General features: G+C 39.1%; 1 protein-coding gene across 2 annotated transcripts in view; it reads right to left on the bottom strand.

Moving 5' to 3' along the window:
• Positions 1-19152, bottom strand: part of LOC412825 (sushi, von Willebrand factor type A, EGF and pentraxin domain-containing protein 1) — a 41744-nt gene that overhangs the window by 11361 nt on the left and 11231 nt on the right. For both annotated transcript variants that reach the window (XM_026442230.1, XM_026442231.1), the window contains exons 2-18: positions 12922-12997; positions 10565-10598; positions 7785-7866; positions 7278-7444; positions 6369-6509; positions 6073-6302; positions 5422-5775; positions 4880-5254; positions 4640-4808; positions 3894-4256; positions 3395-3577; positions 3153-3329; positions 2855-3057; positions 2141-2764; positions 1944-2067; positions 558-1880; positions 20-472 (exon numbers count right to left, since the gene is read on the bottom strand). In XM_026442230.1, coding sequence (XP_026298015.1) covers positions 20-472; positions 558-1880; positions 1944-2067; positions 2141-2764; positions 2855-3057; positions 3153-3329; positions 3395-3577; positions 3894-4256; positions 4640-4808; positions 4880-5254; positions 5422-5775; positions 6073-6302; positions 6369-6509; positions 7278-7444; positions 7785-7866; positions 10565-10598; positions 12922-12993 — 5074 coding nt within the window. In that variant the 5' untranslated portion in view covers positions 12994-12997. The remainder of the gene's footprint in view (positions 1-19; positions 473-557; positions 1881-1943; positions 2068-2140; positions 2765-2854; positions 3058-3152; positions 3330-3394; positions 3578-3893; positions 4257-4639; positions 4809-4879; positions 5255-5421; positions 5776-6072; positions 6303-6368; positions 6510-7277; positions 7445-7784; positions 7867-10564; positions 10599-12921; positions 12998-19152) is intronic.

Raw genomic sequence — 19152 nt, 5'->3', positions numbered from 1 at the left:
GAAAATTAAAGGAACCTACTTTCTGAGACGCAATCGGGAACGACGGAAGATGGAGTCCAGTGTTTAGCAATGTCACAATTGAACGTCTTCACCGGTGCACCATCGGTGAACCGGAAGCCATTCTTGCAAGTGGCTATACATTGGACTCCCTTGTCTCCAGGGACGCATTTCAATCCTCCGTTGGCCGGCGCTTTCAGTTCCCAATCGACGCAAGGCGTCGCTTGAACCGACACCTGGAAGTGGCAGGATGCCCTGTTTCCGCTCGAGTCTGTCGCGTAAACGGTCACGTTCTCGAATCCTCCGATCGGAATCACTGCTCTTTCCGGCACAAATGTGATCTTCACCGGTCCAGACACATCCGTGGCGTTGATTCTTCTACGAGTCTCGTTAAAATTGACGGAATAACTCTCCTGTTTGTCTATCAACTCTATGACGTAGCTTTGAGGACAGCTAAGTTTCGGCGGTGTTACATCTGTGAATGATCAAGAAATAATTGTATAAAGAGAATCATTCTTATGAAATTTCTTCTTATGGAAAAAAATGTCAAGTATACCGACCAGGTACGGTGATATTGATCTCGCAAATGGCCACGTTTCCATCGTAATCGAACGCCACGTACTTCACCACCGTGTCCTGGAACACTTTCAACGGTGTCCTGAAACTGTGAGGCTTCACCTCCAAACGAGCGATGCTCCCACTGTTGTCGATAGCCGTGGGTTCAGTGAAGTTCACTGGCAACAGACCTCCATCCGTTCCCTTCTGTACAATGATCGGTTGCTGAGGACAATTTTGGAACACGGGAGGCTCATTGTCCACGCAAGGGGAGAAGCCATAATCGTAGCCAAGCAACGGCTCTGTCACCGGCTCCTCGCATCCCATCAGCTCGAATTTCAAACAGGCATTGTCCATGTAACTGACTATTCCAAGGATCACGAAACGAGCTTGAACGTATTTAGGCAAAGTGATCATAGCTAATTCTCCATAATTTCCTGGATCCCTCATGGTCAGGTTGAAATTAGGGAAGTAGACCACGTAGTTCTCGATCTCGGCCTGTTTGTAGAAGAATCTGATCTCCGTTGGCCTGCCAACGATGTCGTTCGTCACCACACCTTTAACCAAAATAGCCTTCACCCTGTAAACCTGGCCCAAATCAACACTGACGTAGGTGAAGGCTTCTTGCTTGCCACACCAACCAGTCACCGAATTCAGACGAACGTTCTTGGCTTCGTAATTCGGTCTCTCGGAGGTTGCGTTGATAGCCGAGTCGGGAATTCGACCGGAAGCTAGTCCAAGAGGCTTCACCACTTTACACTCTGGCTCTCGAACGCACACGATCGGTCGAGGATTGATCAGGATGTAGCCTGGCCTGCTGCAACCGAATTGAACCTCGGATCCTTGCTCGTAGCTCCTAGCCATTTGGAAACCATCGCTTGGTCGTCCCGGGTCCTCGCAAACTGGGCCTTCGCATCGAAGGTTGCCAAAGTCCCAGATTCCATTTGCCTGACACCTGACCACGTTATCATGACGATTCGTCTGCCCCGCCAATTTGAACGTGTCTTGGCAACCGAAGAAGAAGGAAGATTGGTATTTCGTGTCCAAGTATTGACCGTATTCGGCTCCAGGAGTAGGAAGCGGCTTCCCACAGTCGGCTCTTGGGCAAGCTGGTTGAGATCCTGACAACCAGTAGTCCGGTAGACCTGGTTTCGGATCGTAGACGCACTGGCGGAAACTTGAGGTAGCTGTGTTTCGGAGGTATCGACCATTGCTGCCGCATTTCAGCGTGACATTTTGCTTAAATGGCACCAAGACGCTAGCTTCGTCACTACGGATCACTGACAACCCCTCGTTCTTGTCGTCTGGCAACGAGACACACTTGGCATCTGCGAAATATTGTTCAAAATTAATTATTATTATTATTACTCGTGACAAAATTAATCACTTACATTGACACTCTGGAGTGGTTCCATTCCAAGCTCCACTGGACGTGCAGATGACAGCCGAGGATCCAGATAACACGTATCCAAAGTTACATTGGAATCTCACGAGATCACCAAAATGATGTTGTTGCTACAAAAGATAAAATTATTGTTTTTAAACAAATTTTCAAAGCGATATAGCTTGGCCTGATCATGCCACTGACCTTGGTCGACAGTATCTTTCCATTGTCCGGCGCCAATATGGGTGGACACATGACTGGTACACAAGTCTTGTTCTTCTGATACAGATCTCCATCCCTTTCGCCACTCTCGTACTTCTCTATGTAAAAACCAGCTGTCCCATTGCCCTTGTACAACTCGTAGCCCGTGTTGCACATGCAAGCGTAACTTCCAGGATTGTTTATACATTTCTGATGGCAACCACCGTTGTTTATCGCGCACTCGTTAATATCGGTGCACTCGAGACGAGTGCAGCCCATGATCTCGAGCTTCATACAGGGCGCCCCAACGTAATCCTGGATTCTAAACCTGACGTAGCGTGCTTCTATAGGAACAGGCAAGTTCAGAACCGACAAAGTGGGTTCCAGTATCCTGAACTCTACCGGTGTTCCGTCAGGATTGGTGTAATCCTTAAACGTGTCTGTCAGATCGTCGGTGTATTGAATTCGAACTGCCGACGTGTAAGCTATGTTTCCGTCCACTCTGGAGACAACCTGCGTGCGAAAACCACGGATGATGGTTGGTGCCTTCATGTCGATCATCACCCAGTTTGCACCTGGCTCGATATTGTTACCGCACCATCCATCGCCGTTGTTCAATCGAACACCCTGAAAGAGCAAGATGACAGATCGAAAGAAATTTATTTGTATTTTTTATTTTGTTTATGGAAATTGAAATCGATGTAGGTATATATTTACAGTTCTGGTGTAACCATTCTCAGAGCTCGAAACGGTGATGGATTCATCTGGTATACCGCCATTGATTAACCCAAGATCACCTATAGGCCTACATTCCATGGTTGGAGCGAAGCCAGGTTTGCATTTGCAAGTGAATGCACCCGGATTGTTGATGCACTCGGTGGAGGCCAGGTCGCATTGACTTGACGCACACTCATTGATATCTACGACAGACGTTATACGTCTTGGTTAATCGAAAACAATTTTCACAACTCTTTTTGCAAACGCTATTGAACAAATCTCGTCGAATATTTCCTACCTTCGCAAGTAGGGACATTATCGAATCGTTGATTAGGTCCACACTGTATGATGTTAGATCCAGACAGTTTATAGCCTCTGTTGCATTGCACTCTTGCCTCATCCCCGTAAAAGTATTCTCTGTTCGTGTCTACTACGAAACCATTCTTGATCGTGGGCAGCAACGGGCATTTTGCACCTACACGTAGGAATCAATCAATAAGAACGAAATGTTTCGCAATTTCGAATAAATCAAATACCCACGCGAGCAAGTTGGCACTTCGTCGGACCAGGTTCCATTGCTCATGCACAGGATCACCGGATGTCCGCTTCTGACGTAACCTGGCTCGCATTCGAATCGAACGATCGTTCCGTAAGATCTTCCACCTCCGTTCAGTATAGTGATATTCGAGTGTGGCGCTTCCGGAAGCAGAGAACACTGGGACGCTGTAGACATCGTTAATATATGTCAGCAACTACGAATAGTCTATCAAAGGCAATTAATTTATCATTATTTTGTCATCGAACGATTTGATAGGAATCATTGCTTCGAATAAATAAATCTAATTACGTGTGTGGTCATTTTGTATCTTTAATATGTTTAAAATGGCTTTAATATTACATTGTTACTCATTTGTAACATATGAATAACATTTACAAATTTAATTTGTAAGAATTGAAGAACCATTATATAGGTGATGAACTTCTTCAAATCAGAAAAATTATCTTAAAATTACTCGGGATAATTTAAACTTTCATTCACCCAAACAAGATGGCTTCTTTTCCCATCTTCCATCGGCCATACAGGAGATCTTCTCGGTGGGTCTAGCAGAGGGGAAGGCGAATCCAGCGTAGCATTGATAAGTGGCCAAGCCTCGATAAGTGACGTTCGAAGATCCAATGGAGAATCCATTGTCGATTTGTGGCACTGGGCCACAATACACCTCCTGACAATTGGGTATGTACGTGACGGACCAGTTTCCACTAGGAAGACACTCTGTGGTTATTTTCGCCTTGCCGGTGGCGAATTCTTGGCCAAGGGGACACGAGAACGTCACTGTTGTACCGAACGCCGTGTCTCTGCTCGATGCTAATGCTCCTTCACCGGACTGAAGATGCGGACAGTCTAGAAAACAATTCACAAGATTTAAAGAAATCTTAAAAATTTGTCTTGCAATTATTACAATTGATTCAGTAGAGTTACTAGTCCATTATCTTCAGTAATAAGTCTAGAAAACAATTCACAAGATTTAAAGAAATCTTAAAAATTTGTCTTGCAATTATTACAATTGATTCAGTAGAGTTACTAGTCCATTATCTTCAGTAATAAGTCTAGAAAACAATTCACAAGATTTAAAGAAATCTTAAAAATTTGTCTTGCAATTATTACAATTGATTCACTGTAATTACTAGTTCATTATCTTCAGTAATAAGTCACAAATTTTACAAATAAATAATTTAGATTCTTTAAAAACAGTCGAATGTCGATACTCAGTTAGTTAACAATACCTGCTGAGAACTCTGCTTGCCAGCCAGGGCTGCTATGAAGCGCATCAGAGGTGAATCTGATCAGCATCTCTCCACTCTCCGCAGTCAGAGTGATCTTCGGCCTCGTGTTCGATGTGAAACCGCTTCCAGGATGCAAACGGAGACCGTTGGTATTCGGGCCATCGTACACCTATCAAAATCGATTCGTCGAGAGAAAATCGCTCTCTCCTCTCTTTCAATCTTATAAAAATTCTCAGTTACCTGTACAAAGTCGGTCTTGTGAACATTGAAGCTGATGAACTTCAAGGATAACGGTCCACCTTGAGGATTTTTCACCCTGTACAAGCACTCCTGGTTATTCGGATAATCGTTCAAGCCGAATGATGGCGATTGGACAGTTCCATTCCTAGCTATGATCGTGGCCTTGCATCCTTGAGTGTATCGGATGCTGAACCCTCTTCTAGAGTCGCCTAGACTAGTCTTGAGGTAGAGGTACAAGTTGCTTCCTGTCGACATGATCACCGTAGGATTGTCCTCCGATTTGCCAGTCAGTCTGGCTATCGGCCTGCTCATCGGCGAATCACCGTCTCTGATCAGGATGTAATCTCGATTCATCTCGAGATCCAGATCCTCGATCTGAAAGCGGTTATCAAATGTATTTGAAATTCTTTTTTTTTCATCGCGTTTTTATATTTAAATATCAGCTATTTGATATCATTTGCGAATTCTGAGGAGAAATTTCTCTTTTTGAAAATTCAAAGCGATATTAATCCAAACTTGGAATGAAAAAAAAATATACGTACTTCGAGGGACATTATACGACCAGGTTGAGCTTGCAGGATGTACAGACACTCCAATCCTCCAGGATAATTCTGTGGATATCCTGGGGAAGTGAGGACTTGTCCTTGCGGTGTTGCGCGAAGTATTCCGCCACAAGTTTGCGGTTCCGTTTTCCACGAAGCGCGGAATCCCTTTCTCTCCACGGACGAGTCTGTGCTGAATTTGATGATCATGAAATTCGAGGCGGATACGAATAGTTTGTTGCTCAGCTCTTGCTTGCCCGATAATGTCGCAAGATTCACGGATTTCTCTTCCGTCCTACCGCCGACCAGAATCTGAACTATGTCGAAGCTCTTCTCCGTTTCGAATTCTTGAAACTGGAAAAAAGATATTAATATTTCCAATCCTTCACGTATTTCGTTTCCAATATTTCATTTGTCTGTGAATAATTTTTAGATTGTTTGAATCGTACGATAAATATAAATTCAATATCTTTATATTTTAACGTAATTAGAGAGATGAAAACGAATCCCTCCGAAGGGTGACGAAAATCAATAAATTTCCAATTAATCCTCTTTCAATACCAAACGAAATTCCAAAACGAAACGGGTATAATTTCGTTCGAATCGAATTAAAACGATTGTTGCAAACAACGGGCGGCCCCCTCGCAGTACCTGTAACAGGATATTATGGCCTTGAGGGCCCTCCAAGGTCCACTTGCAGTTGCTGAGGGGTGCATATTTGTGAGGATAATTAGGACTCTCGACGACGTCCCCGCTGCTGGCCATGTAAAACTGGCAATTAGCCGGGCAGTCTATTTCGTCCGAGAAATCACCGCAATCATCCTGTTTGTCACACTTGAAGGCCGCGTTCACGCACTTCCCGTTCGAACAGTGGAACGAACCTGGGCGAAAATTTCCTCCATCTCATCTAATTTCACGTGATTTCGCGGGACCATTTATTTACGTACCAGCCGGGCAAGCGTTGGCACGGCACATGAAAGGGAGCAAGGATTCGCACGTGGTCAACTCCCACGTTTGCCGGTCGTCCGTCAACGCGACGTCCACGCATTCACCTGATTGCGGATTCGGCTGCCTCGGCGCCCAGAAACCTGAATACCAGAAAAAGACAGTTGGTTTAAAATTAACTTGGAAGAAGTGCTCTTTTTTTGGAATTTAGATTTTTCAATATATATATTTCTGAAAAATATTCATTTTTCGTTGGAAATGAAATTTTCAAAACACGTTATCGTAGAATTCTTGAATCATCGATCGGAAATTGATCGTTTACGTGAATTTTAAACCGAGGCTTTTCTCTTTTGGGAAGAGAAACGGAATATCTTTGAAGATAAGGATGGTTGGGGCGAGCATGTGAAGCGAAAGAAATGTTATGCAAATGCGTGATGCGCCAGACGAGTAAATTGCAAGCTTGCGCCGTAAGAGTAGACGTAAAAGAGGCGGTATCTGGGCATTGTTGTGGGAAAAGTGTGTCTTCGTGCCGTATACACGATGCGAGTTCCGCGTTTCCGTGACCTCGATGAAAACCGGCCGGACTGCACGTGCGTTCGATCGTTAGAAAAACGGCCGATCCGGTTCGCAATTTTGGATCAACCTATTGTTCCACAAAATAGATCCTATCTTTCCTGCACACATCTCATATATATTACACATTTCTTCTTTCTTCTTTCTTTTCTTTAAATTTCAAAATTCCAAACATCTCTCTAAATATTATTTTTCTCTCTTTGAAAATTTCAATTCCAAAATCTAAAAGGCAAAAAATTCCACCGGTTCCACGAAGAATCGTGGCGCCAGGGAAGAATCACGGGATAAAAAAAACGGGTATCAGTGTCTGCGTGGAGCGAGAACACGATTTTACAAACCGGCGTATTGGGAGACGAGCATTCCAGCGGCCGATTCGAGCGTGTTGGTCCGTAAATCGTCGAGGGAGGCCAGCCCGAGCCAGTAACGATCCAAATGCCGGCCGATCATGCTCGCGGACATGTTGTTCTCGCTGTACGACTCCACCACCATCAATTCGCTCCCGTACCTGTAATCGCACGTCAATTCGTCCATCTATCGTTCCTTTCCACCGTGCAATAACGTTTTCCATTCTTTCTATCGTTCCTCCATGTTTATCCGTTCGAACATTCATTCGATAAGAAACCGATTCTTCTTTTTCATTTAAAATTTAATAAAAGAGAAACTTGAATGAAATTTATCATTATTATTTACATATAACACAGTTCAATATATAACTTCACTTAGTTAGCTTTATAATTTTGGTTAGGACGCGTCACAATTTTAATTAATCTAAGAATTGAGGAATATCGAAATAACATGTTTCATGGAAGAACGGTGAGTAGGTTATCGACGATTGATCCACTTACCTCCTGCATAGCTCCGCCGCCTTTTCCCAAGAGTGCCTGATGTTGAAGAATTTGTAACAATGTATGCCTCTCAATTCCCATCCTGCGCGAGAAAAATACCACGTTACGCTTCTTACGTTCCATTAATCAATTACACTTGGATATACCTCGAATATATTATACTATACTATACTTTCATAAAGCATTCCGTATATTTCTTCACTTGGCAATTAATTATTCTCAGATATTGGGAGGATTATCGAACTGATCGTATTATAAATTTCATCGAGGCGATCGAATAGTGGCTTTTGACGCGGGTTCGAATGCAGGAAACGCGGTTAACCGGTGACCTATACACAGACAGTGACGGACACAACGACCTCGATCGTTTTTAATACTGCACTGCACCGCACACGAGAGTCGAAGGTAGGTCGGTGGGTAAGCGGGTAACACATTGTGGAGGAGAATCGAGTCGTAAAGATGATGTATCGATCGCTTTACGTATCGTTAATTTTTATCGTTACTACCGAACTGTTCAGAGAGTTCGGCAGAAAATATCTATCTATCGATCGAGATTCTCTTCCATTTAACGCCAAGCTTTCTGCGCACACAATCGGATTTCTCGATACAACCTGCGTTGAACTCACCCAGCCGAGCACACGATGCCGGCCTTCCTTTCTTTTAAAAGGTCAAACGGCCATGTATGTACCTTGTATGCGGCTCTCCTCGCGCCTTATTAGCATTTCTCGATCGCGCGCAGAATATTCTCTTCCAATATTAAAACGTCCCCACCCTCCACTCTCCTCCTCCCCCTCCCTCCAATCATCCGGCAATTTTATTCGCGACGAAATATTCAGGTGTAACAATATAGAACTTGTAACATAATAGGATCGCAAATTATTCTATTTCCTTTTATTATTTAATTGTCGATTTAATAATTGTCCTTACGATTTTTGATTAAGCAGATCGATTTTATTTTTCTAGCTGAAAGATCAAATATCATTTTTTTACGTATAATAAAATTCCAACTTTAAAATTTAGTTATTATTATTAATTATTCCGTTACAAGTTTCCTTTTGTTATTTAATTGTCGATTTAATAATTATCCTTACGATTTTTGATTAAGTAGATCGATTTTATTTTTCTAGCTGAAAGATCAAATATCATTCTTTTACGTATAATAAAATTCCAACTTTAAAATTTAGTTATTATTATTAATTATTCCGTTACAAGTTTCCTTTTGTTATTTAATTGTCGATTTAATAATTATCCTTACGATTTTTGATTAAGTAGATCGATTTTATTTTTCTAGCTGAAAGATCAAATATCATTTTTTTACGTATAATAAAATTCCAACTTTAAAATTTAGTTATTATTATTAATTATTCCGTTACAAGTTTCTTTTTGTTATTTAATTGTCGATTTAATAATTATCCTTACGATTTTTGATTAAGCAGATCGATTTTATTTTTCTAACTGAAAGATCAAATATCATTTTTTTACGTATGATAAAATTCCAACTTTAAAATTTAGTTATTATTATTAATTATTTCGTTACAAGTTTCCTTTTGTTATTTAATTGTCGATTTAATAATTATCCTTACGATTTTATTTTTCTAGCTGAAAGAGAGACTTTTTATTCTTTCCTTCTTATATCATTTTTTTTATAATAAAATTCCAACTTTAAAATTTAGTTTATTAAATACCTCAATCTCATTATCAACGATTGCTTTCTTTCTTCCTTAAAAATACTCCACAACGTGCTATTCGAATGAAAAAAAAAAAAATAATAGGAGATAAAAAAACGAACCGTCGAATAAATCACGCGAGGGACAATGAGGATAAGAGTTCGGCCATTCGTACACGCGTTGCTCCACTTTTCCTCGTTACTGGCAGCGCAATTAAGTAGGTTGCGCGTACCAGTATGATGATGCTATTTGATCGTTTAACCGTGTTCCCCGACGTTTCGACTTCGATTAAAGCCGGACCTACGAGGCCGGCTACGAATCAACTTTATCCTAACCCGTTAAAGGGATGTTAAACTTGTCGGCTCGATAAGCCGATTTCGCCTGCGGATATTTCGTTGGTGGAAAATAAAATTTGTCCAAGGTGAAAAGATAGAGATAAAATTGTAGTTCGAAGGACTTGCGATATATACGCGTACCAGCTTATTATAATCTTTGCAACTTTCTTTTTGTTTTCCTGTTTTTTTCTTTAACAACATATTAAAATAGTTATTGGAACATTTAAGTATATAAGATTCTTTGTTGAGTATCGTAAATTAATTTTGTTTCGAGGATACAATGATAAATGGATATCAATATTTTAATTTCAATTTTTTCCCCGTTCGTGATAATATTTTAAATGATATTTTGATTATGAGTTGAGAAGATTTTATAATTTCTGTTACTTGGAAAAAGAAATTGAAATTCAATTCGGGGAAAGAAAATTCGAAAATCGATGATGTTATTTAAAAAAAAAAAAAACTTTTCCAACTCACTCCGTTCGCGTTAATATATTAAAAAATACAACTTTCTATTCGTGGAATAGCGCATCTGTGCTTTCTTAAGATGAAAGAGAAATTCTAGCGAATTCCTGGACCAAACGGCGGACAATGGGGAGCCGCCTTGAAGCGTTTTAAAGCATGACCTCGGTCCACGGGTTTAGCGGTCTACCTGGGCCGGATACCGGGGACCACCAGGTGCGACCTTTTCAAGGCAACCCGATGGTCCCGCCCTCGGCCCAGAATTACCTGCCTACTCGATTCGCCTCGAAAACGTATATATTTCCAACTTACTCACCGTTCGGACAGGTGAAGACGTTCGTGGTAGGGACCTGTAACAAAGAAACGTGGAAAACGTGTTAGAAACGGTTTTACGACGCTGTAACTCTCTTTCATGTTGGTTCACATATTTTCATTTTCGATAAAGTGACAGGAATTTGTAAACAATTCGAGACCGCGCTCTTTTCCGTGTCCGATTTTTTCCCAAAAATTTCCTTTTCTTATAAATCTATTTTTCAAATAATTGAAGAAAACTTGCATGCATAAAGAAAAAGTAATTGGATCGATTTATCAATTTTATGAGAAATTCAATCCGTGTACGAAATATAAAATGGAATGTTTTAAGGGGATGAAAATCAAGAAACAATTCGTTACAATAATGAATCAATCGATCAAGTAACTTTTTTTATTGTCTTCAGAAATTTATTTCGACGCTGAGGAGCGAGGTTTGTATGTAAATCGGGAAATATCCACGGAATGGTTTCTTGTTCACCCGATTCCCATCAATAATTAATTCCATCCAACAATATCGATCGTACAGATTTCTCTGGCGGAATTTTTTAAAAAAAAGGAAAGAAGGAAAATAATATTTCACACAAGACTTCGCTACGAATTCCGCCTCGCGAATCTCGAGGACGTTCATAGTTGAGAACGTGGGATTTAAGTTTCGAATCGAAGAGCATGGAAGAGCGCGGGAAACGCGAGTTACGTCGATTGCATAAAAGAAACGAGGATGTTGCCACGTGAAAGAAAGTTCTTTCTTATTCAATCTTATTTCTCGAAGATTTTTTCCAATTGTTTTCTAAACTCGAATCAATCCTAAAAAGTTGAAATTTCAAGATCCATTCGAATATATCTTTGCAATTTCGAAAAATGTTTCGAAATCGTTCGTTAAAATATCAAATATATAGATAGAGATCTGAGAAATCATTCATGAATTAAAAATGGTCGAACTGAAAAAATTAACGTTCAATTTTTCGTGACTCCTCTCTCGTCGGATGGACGATCCTCGAGTGATGCGGATCGAAGATAGGACAGCATTGTTATTCCACACGGGTGAAAGTGAACGAGGCCAATCCAGATCTTTGTTTTGCGTTCATCCTCGCCGGAAAGCGTGGATGGATCCGTGCGTGGAGAGCCTCCTCGTGAGTTTTCTTCGCGTACCAGAATATCAGTGACATAACGGTGCGCTGCATTCCGAGGAGAGGCGCTCGTGAGAGGAGAAACGAGGAGGCCGATGGAATTCCACGCGGACAACCGATTATCGGTATGCCAAAGGATCTTTACTTTGTACCACTTTCATGCAATAAATAAATAATATCTTATTTCGTATCCCAATATCGCGTAACGGGATTCGATTAGAAGTGGTTGGATTTTTTTTTCTTTTTACGAATCGTTGCACCGTTGTTTCGATCATTTGAAACTGGAAAACGTTGAAATATTATCCGACACGTAGTTTATCGAGTTTAATTTAAAATTTGGTTGACAGAAAATCGTCAAACAGAAGCGTATTATTAATCGAAGTTAGTTGACCTAACCTCAAAAACGAAACGTAAATAATAATAGGATTCTTAAGTTTCGAATTTTGAAAATCTCTGGAAAACTGTTGTAAAATTAAAGGAAAAACTCATCCAATCATTCTTGGTTGAAGAATATTGAATATCGAATATTTCGTTCAACTTGAAGAAGATTGGAAGAAGAGGAAAAATCAGGAGAACGATCATTCTCGTTGACACTTCCTGTATAACGAAAAATATTGCAACGGTTGGTAAGACTGGTTGCGCGTCGAATAGGGCACACGCGTGTATGCTTGCCTACACGCGGGCTGAAATTCACTTTCACCTCTCACACACGCCACACACTCCACGTCCCGGGCAAACGGCCAAGCAACTGGTGGCGACTCCCGTGGACCCAAGTCAATTACTTCGTAATCCTTGGCTCAATTTCTCGAGGAGAATCCTAGGCGAGAAATCCCCCCTCCTCCTCCTGCATCGAGATCATCATTTTCCATCGATCAACAATTCTAGTCGTAGTCGATTTTTATATCGGATGGAATTCTCCAATTTCTGTTCATTCTTTATTAAGTCAGTTTGACGATTTACTTCATTTAATAGAAACGGAATTATTCGAGAGAAATTGGTATAAAATTGTCATCATAATTTTACTGATCAGCTTGTGAATTTCCGAATTCCATCGAAATATTTTATTTGGAGGTGAAAAATGATGAATTCGAGATAGAATTGCGAAAATAGGAAAACGGTAATTTTAATTTTCGATCGGAAAGAAAAAAGGTAGAAGGAAGCGTAATGCCGCGAAACAATGGCGGCCGCGATGTCATCGAAAAAAACCATAACGGAATAATAATCGGCCGCTCACCTGGGACCCCGTTAGCTGAAGATGGCACAAGAGGACGGCGACCCACACGGCCGCCAATTCCCTTATCAGCATATTCCTGCAACAGAGAAGAAAAGAGTCTCGTTTCAACGGGTTGTTGTTTCGTTAACATCGGTCGTTCATTAACATCTGGTTAAAGAGAACACGGAGAGAGGAGGAGGGGAGGGGAAGGGAGACGAGTGTTTGAACAGCGATGTGTGGCACGAGGACTTGTGCAAAAGACCTTGACACTTTCGAAATACATTGTAAACGATGCTGTTGTCGGCGAAGTTGAATATAAAGGTGTTTTATTATTTCCTTCTTCTTCTTCTTTTTTTCTTATTTTTTCTTTTTCAAATTCATCTGTGTTTAATTAATGTTAAACGCAGCCTATTTTTTTTCTAAATTTATTAATGATATAAACGACACTTGTTATTGTCATTGTCACATAGATCACAATTTTTCGATCTCGATATAATTTTCGATTCTCTTTTGAACCAAGTTTCTTCTTTTTTAATTTTCATGGGAGATAGAAGGCGAGCGAGGATCATTTCACAAAGGGGAGAATAATTAGAGAAAGTGAAACCGTTTCAAAGAATCCATTGTCCATGAGAGGATAATCTTGATATTCGAGAGAATATTCGTTGAATAAATGAATTTGGTAAGAGGAAAAAATTCTTTCTTTCACTCCTCGCGACTTTTTACCTCTCATTCTTCATCGATCTACGATTCGATCGATGCGAAAATTTCTTGCTTAAACGGTTAATATTATTGCTTGTTTAACGATGCTTATCGCATTGCCTACGAAATATGCGGAAGACAAGGTTGATCTATGTATAGGGTATACACCGGTTCCCATAAAATTCCTTACGGTTTCTGCGGCTGAATTGTGGCACACCAGTTTGCATACCTCACCGCGTAACCGAGAAGCGTGATAAATCTTCGTGGACATCGAGTTATTATTTAATGACTGTTGCACCGTACTACGATCACTCCCCAACAAAGAGATATTTACGCCGCTTATTCCGATGATAATCTCGTTCGACCGATCGAAATACCTTTTTTGAACCACCTTCCGTCGTTTCTCATTCCCTCCTCAATCAAAATTCTCGTAGACCAAGAAAGAATCACGATTTATCAACTATCCGTCGATCAATTTTATCCAAATCCTTAAAAACGACAAAGCAAAAATTCTTCGCATCGATTTTATTATCAACAAAGAAAGTATCATCGTCAAACCAAAACTATCGAATTTCAACCATCATTAATTTTCGCTTCATTCGAGGCCTAAAACAATCCAATATACATAAAAAGGGAAAAAAGAAAAAATAGGAAGAATCCTCCGGAAGAAACCCCTCCAAGAACGAAGGAGCGAGCGAAGCAAACGAAGCGCGACAGGAGGAGGCCAACGACTTCGATTTCCCCGTTGAATCCGCCACGTGAACGGCGCGTTGGTCGCCGAGTTATATACGCACACACTCCCCGTTGGGAACCGTTATGCAGCCACCGATAATCGGCAGAGTCGCGGCGAGGCGAAGGTGGCGAAGAAGCGTTTGACTCGGCCAGATTTCCCGCAAGCGTGATCGTAATCCCCTGGCCAGCCTACCTAGACGATCCACGCCGACTTCCTGTCGATCGCGGCTAACGGGTTTCCCCCTTCGGATCCCAACCTTCGCTCCGAATAAATAAATAAATGTGAATCCGGCGATTAGGAGTGGCGACCTAATTACGATACAGAGTGGGGAGAGGGAGACGGCGAGCAGTGGTTGCTGGTTCCTTCCTAGCCGGTGGACTGGTACCGTTATCGTTATCGCTCGTCCTCCACTGCATTGCCCGTCTTCCGTTTTAATTAAAATCCGTTCGTGAATGGACGAAGGCATAGGACAAAGGATTAGAGTTGTGTGTTTTGCGTTTAGATGATGATTTCTTTCGTTGATTTTAAAAAAAAAAAAATGGAATTTAAGTTAGTTGAGAGATTTGATTAGAAAGATTGTGGAATTTGGAAAATTGGATCTAAGTGAATGGACGAAGGCATAGGACGAAGGATTAGAGCTGTGTGTTTTGGGTTTAGGTGTTGATTTTTAAAAAAAAAGAAATGGAATTTAAGTTAGTTGAGAGATTTAATTAAAAAGATTGTTTGAAAGATTGTGGAATTTTGAAAATTGGATCGAAGTGAATGAACGAAGGCATAGGACGAAGGATTAGACCTGTGTTTTGGGTTTAGGTGACGATTTCTTTCATTGATTTTAAAAAAAAAAAATGGAATTTAAGTTAATTGAGAGATTTGATTAGAAATGATTGTTGTGGAATTTGGAAAATTGGATCTAAGTGAATGGATGAAGGCAGGACGAAGGATTAGACTTGTGTTTTGGGTTTAGGTGACGATTTCTTTCATTAATTTTAAAAAAAAAAACTGGAATTTAAGTTAGTTGAGAGATTTGATTAGAAATGATTGTTGTGGAATTTGGAAAATTGGATCTGAGTAGATTGGAAGTGAGTAGAGGTAATAGAAAGAACGATTTGAAGGGATCATCTGTTGGAACTTTGGAATTTTTAGACGTAGGAAGTTTATTCGATTTAATTGTGTTAGTAATATGAAAAATGATATTTGTCGGTTAAATATAAAAGTATTTGTATTTTTGAAACGTATATTTTAATATTAGATGGTATATTTTTAGATCAAATAAATATATCAAATTTTATAAAATAATTATTTGGCAAGTATTCTCTTTTTCTTTAATTTATCGCAATACCAGTATTCGACGATTGCTTATCAAAAAGGAAAAGATAACATGTTCTCTTCCTGCTTTACTAATTAGTTTCTTTCGGAAACCTCTTGACTAGTTTTGGGCACAAGTAAGAGTATTTTATCCACTTTTTCCAATTAAAGCTTTTTCAAAAAGCTTAAAAGGAGTTGGAGAATTGAACGAACGAGAAGGATCAAACTTCTTTTGAAGTGTTTTATTCTTAAGTTAGAGGGACGGCGGGAGCATTAATATTCTCGGCAAATAGAAAAGACGGTGAAGAGATAAATTAACATGCTTTCACGAATTTTTTCAAAGTTTCTATTTACACTTATTCTGGAGGATGTTCTTACGTAGGAATTTAAATTATTAATTCTATTCATCAGATTATTATTCTTATCCGCGTTTAACAAACGTATAATTAAATTTATATTATCATTCAGTTATATACGAATATACAATTGCTGCATGTGATTAAACCCACTTATCCGAATTTAGATTCCATTTACTCGAACGAGAAGTTAAAAATAAGGAATATAATTGGAGGATTTCTACTAGGAATTTGCCCAGTTATATAAACTGTTTACTCCCCATTAAGTTTATTACAGGTTTTAATTGCTTCCATCTTCATCACCTCTATCTCCATCTCGCTTATAACTTAATAAAACGAACTTCGACATTTTTGCACACATGAGTGTTTCCCTCATATTTATTTCCAGTTTTTACCGTTTGAAAGACAATTGAATAAATTAATATTTTAATTTTTAATATAAAGTTATCTATGCAGTATCTTTGTAATAATTCCATCAACATTCAATATTCCAAACTCTAACTTGTGATGTCGATTCGTTCGCAAAACAAAAAGGTTAACGTTAATTTTCAACGAAAATTATCTACACACAGTTTTCATGAAACAGAGTTCCACGAGATATCGTTCAATAAATATCTCGAGAAGCATTCAAAAACCTGTTTACCAAATCTTTCGATCCACGGATTATATTCGATTATTTCTCATCGACAATATTCAATATCGCAATATTCTTGCCTTTTTTATCATTATATAAATTGCATTTCCACATTACTCGATCGTATTATTCAACAACTCATCTCGAGAAGCTTCGAAAACCTGTTACACAAGTTACCAAATCTTCCAATTTACGAATTATCCCACAATCTCAATATTCAATTTTGATTCTGCAAATGGTTAACGTTAACTTTCAACGAAAAGTATCCATAAAATAAATTTCCACGATATTTGAATACCTGTCACAATTTTTACCAAATCTTTCGATTAACCTCAATATTCAACTTTGATTCCACAAAACTTTTTACCTTTTAACGCATATTTCATCGTGTAAAATAAATTTCAACAAATCTTTCAATTAAATTATACCAATTAATATAAATTGTATACCATAACCTCAATATTCAACTTTGATCCCACGAAAGGTTTACTTTCAACGAAAAGTATCCATCGCGTAAGGTAAATTTCCACGATACTTGAAAACCTGTCACAATCTTTACCAAATCTTTCGATTAACCTCAATAATCGACAATATTCAACTTTGATCCCATGAAAGGTTAACTTTCAACGAAAAGTATCGCGTAAATTTCTACAATATTTGTTACAATCTTTCAATTAACCTCAATAATCGACAATATTCAACTTTGATTCCACAAAACGTTACCTTTTAATAAAAAATACCCACGTATATTTCACCGTGTAAAATAAATTTCAACAAATCTTTCAATTAAATTATACCAATTAATATAAATTATATACCATAACCTCAATCGACAATATTCAACTTTGATCCCACGAAAGGTTAACTTTCAACGAAAAGTATCGTGTAAATTTCTACAATATTTGAAAACCTGTCACAATCTTTACCAAATCTTTCAATTAACCTCAATAATCGACAATATTTAACTTTGAGTCCACAAAATGTTACCTTTTAACGCATATTTCACCGTGTAAAATAAATTTCAACAAATCTTTCAATTAAATTATACCAATTAATATAAATTGTATACCATAACCTCAATATTCAACTTTGATCCCACGAAAGGTTAACTTTCAATAAAAAGTATCCATCGCGTAAGGTAAATTTCCACTTGAAACTTGAAAACCTGTCATAATTTTTACCAAATCTTTCGATTAACCTCAATAACCGACAATATTTAACTTTGAGTCCACAAAATGTTACCTTTTAACGCATATTTCACCGTGTAAAATAAATTTCAACAAATCTTTCAATTAAATTATACCAATTAATATAAATTGTATACCATAACCTCAATCGACAATATTCAACTTTGATCGCCACGAAAGGTTAACCTTTAACGAAAAGTATCCATCGCGTATTCCATCGCGTAAAACAAATTTCCACGATATTATTCAATAAACTCATCGTGGAGGGACTTTATTATCGAGGAAAAGACTCGTTACACAAGTTACCAAGCCTCTCGAAACCACGGAGAGACAAGAAATCCGGACGTTTTGCACGTGCACGCACGCAGGGTACGCGCGACGAGTTCGCTGCTAATTGCGAGCGCGCGAGTGACGCAATCGGGCTCGTGAGAAGCGCGGCGCACACCCACGCCTCGTGGAAACCCGGCGAGCGAAACTTTATTATTATTTCGCTCGGGAGCGGTTGATTATTTCGCCCGGTGGAAGCGCGCCTTTATGCAACGCTCCATTGTTCATCGCTGTTGCGAAGACGAGGCGCGTAATCGGCCAGATGGCCCGTGTTTGGAAACTTTTCTGGGCTGGATACGTTGCTGATGGGATCAAGAGAATCGTTTCACTTCGATAATTTTACATTTTATGACGTGTATCTCTTATATTAGAATTGCTCGTCGATAATAATAAAATTTTTCAACGATGATGTTAGTGTTTAATGCAAATTCTTTTAGCAGCATCGTTGTTATTAATCGGTTCGTTGAGTTAATCGTTTTACATTACACGTTACGAATAATTTTGTAGTTATTTTGATGTTAATGGAAAAAAATGGAGAATATTTTTCCTTTGAATCCTTTTGAAAAATGTAATAGTAATAGTAGTAGTAGTAATAGTAGTTTATAGAGTAGAAAAAGAGGAAAACTCGACGAGGCAATCAGAGTATATCAAATTAAACGTTCCTCTTCGTGTTGTTGCTGAATTACCCTCGATTTGCAAAGTAACTCGTTACACTCGTTTATCAATTTGCGATATAAATTCGCAGGTGGAAGAATTTAATGTTTTTAGGAAATCGATGAAAGAGACAGAACTGAGAAATCGAGGAAACCTGTAAGAACTAACTATATAGGCACGAGGAATCGAATCGTTCCGCAACAGAGGAAATTTCGACACATTTCCTGAGAAATCTTTCGTTATATAGAGTTCGTAATAATAAAAGAAACGTCCAAAGAGACAACCAAGCCACGTACGTCGTAAAAGCTAATTAAGTCGAAAATGCTTTGGCAACGAATTAGAATAATCACGGTAGAT

Source organism: Apis mellifera, linkage group LG8, assembly GCF_003254395.2.
Source record: "Apis mellifera strain DH4 linkage group LG8, Amel_HAv3.1, whole genome shotgun sequence".
NCBI classification, from domain to species: Eukaryota; Metazoa; Arthropoda; class Insecta; order Hymenoptera; family Apidae; genus Apis; species Apis mellifera.
The sequence above is the reverse complement of the archived record's forward strand: the minus strand, read 5'-3'. Positions and strand labels throughout refer to the sequence as shown.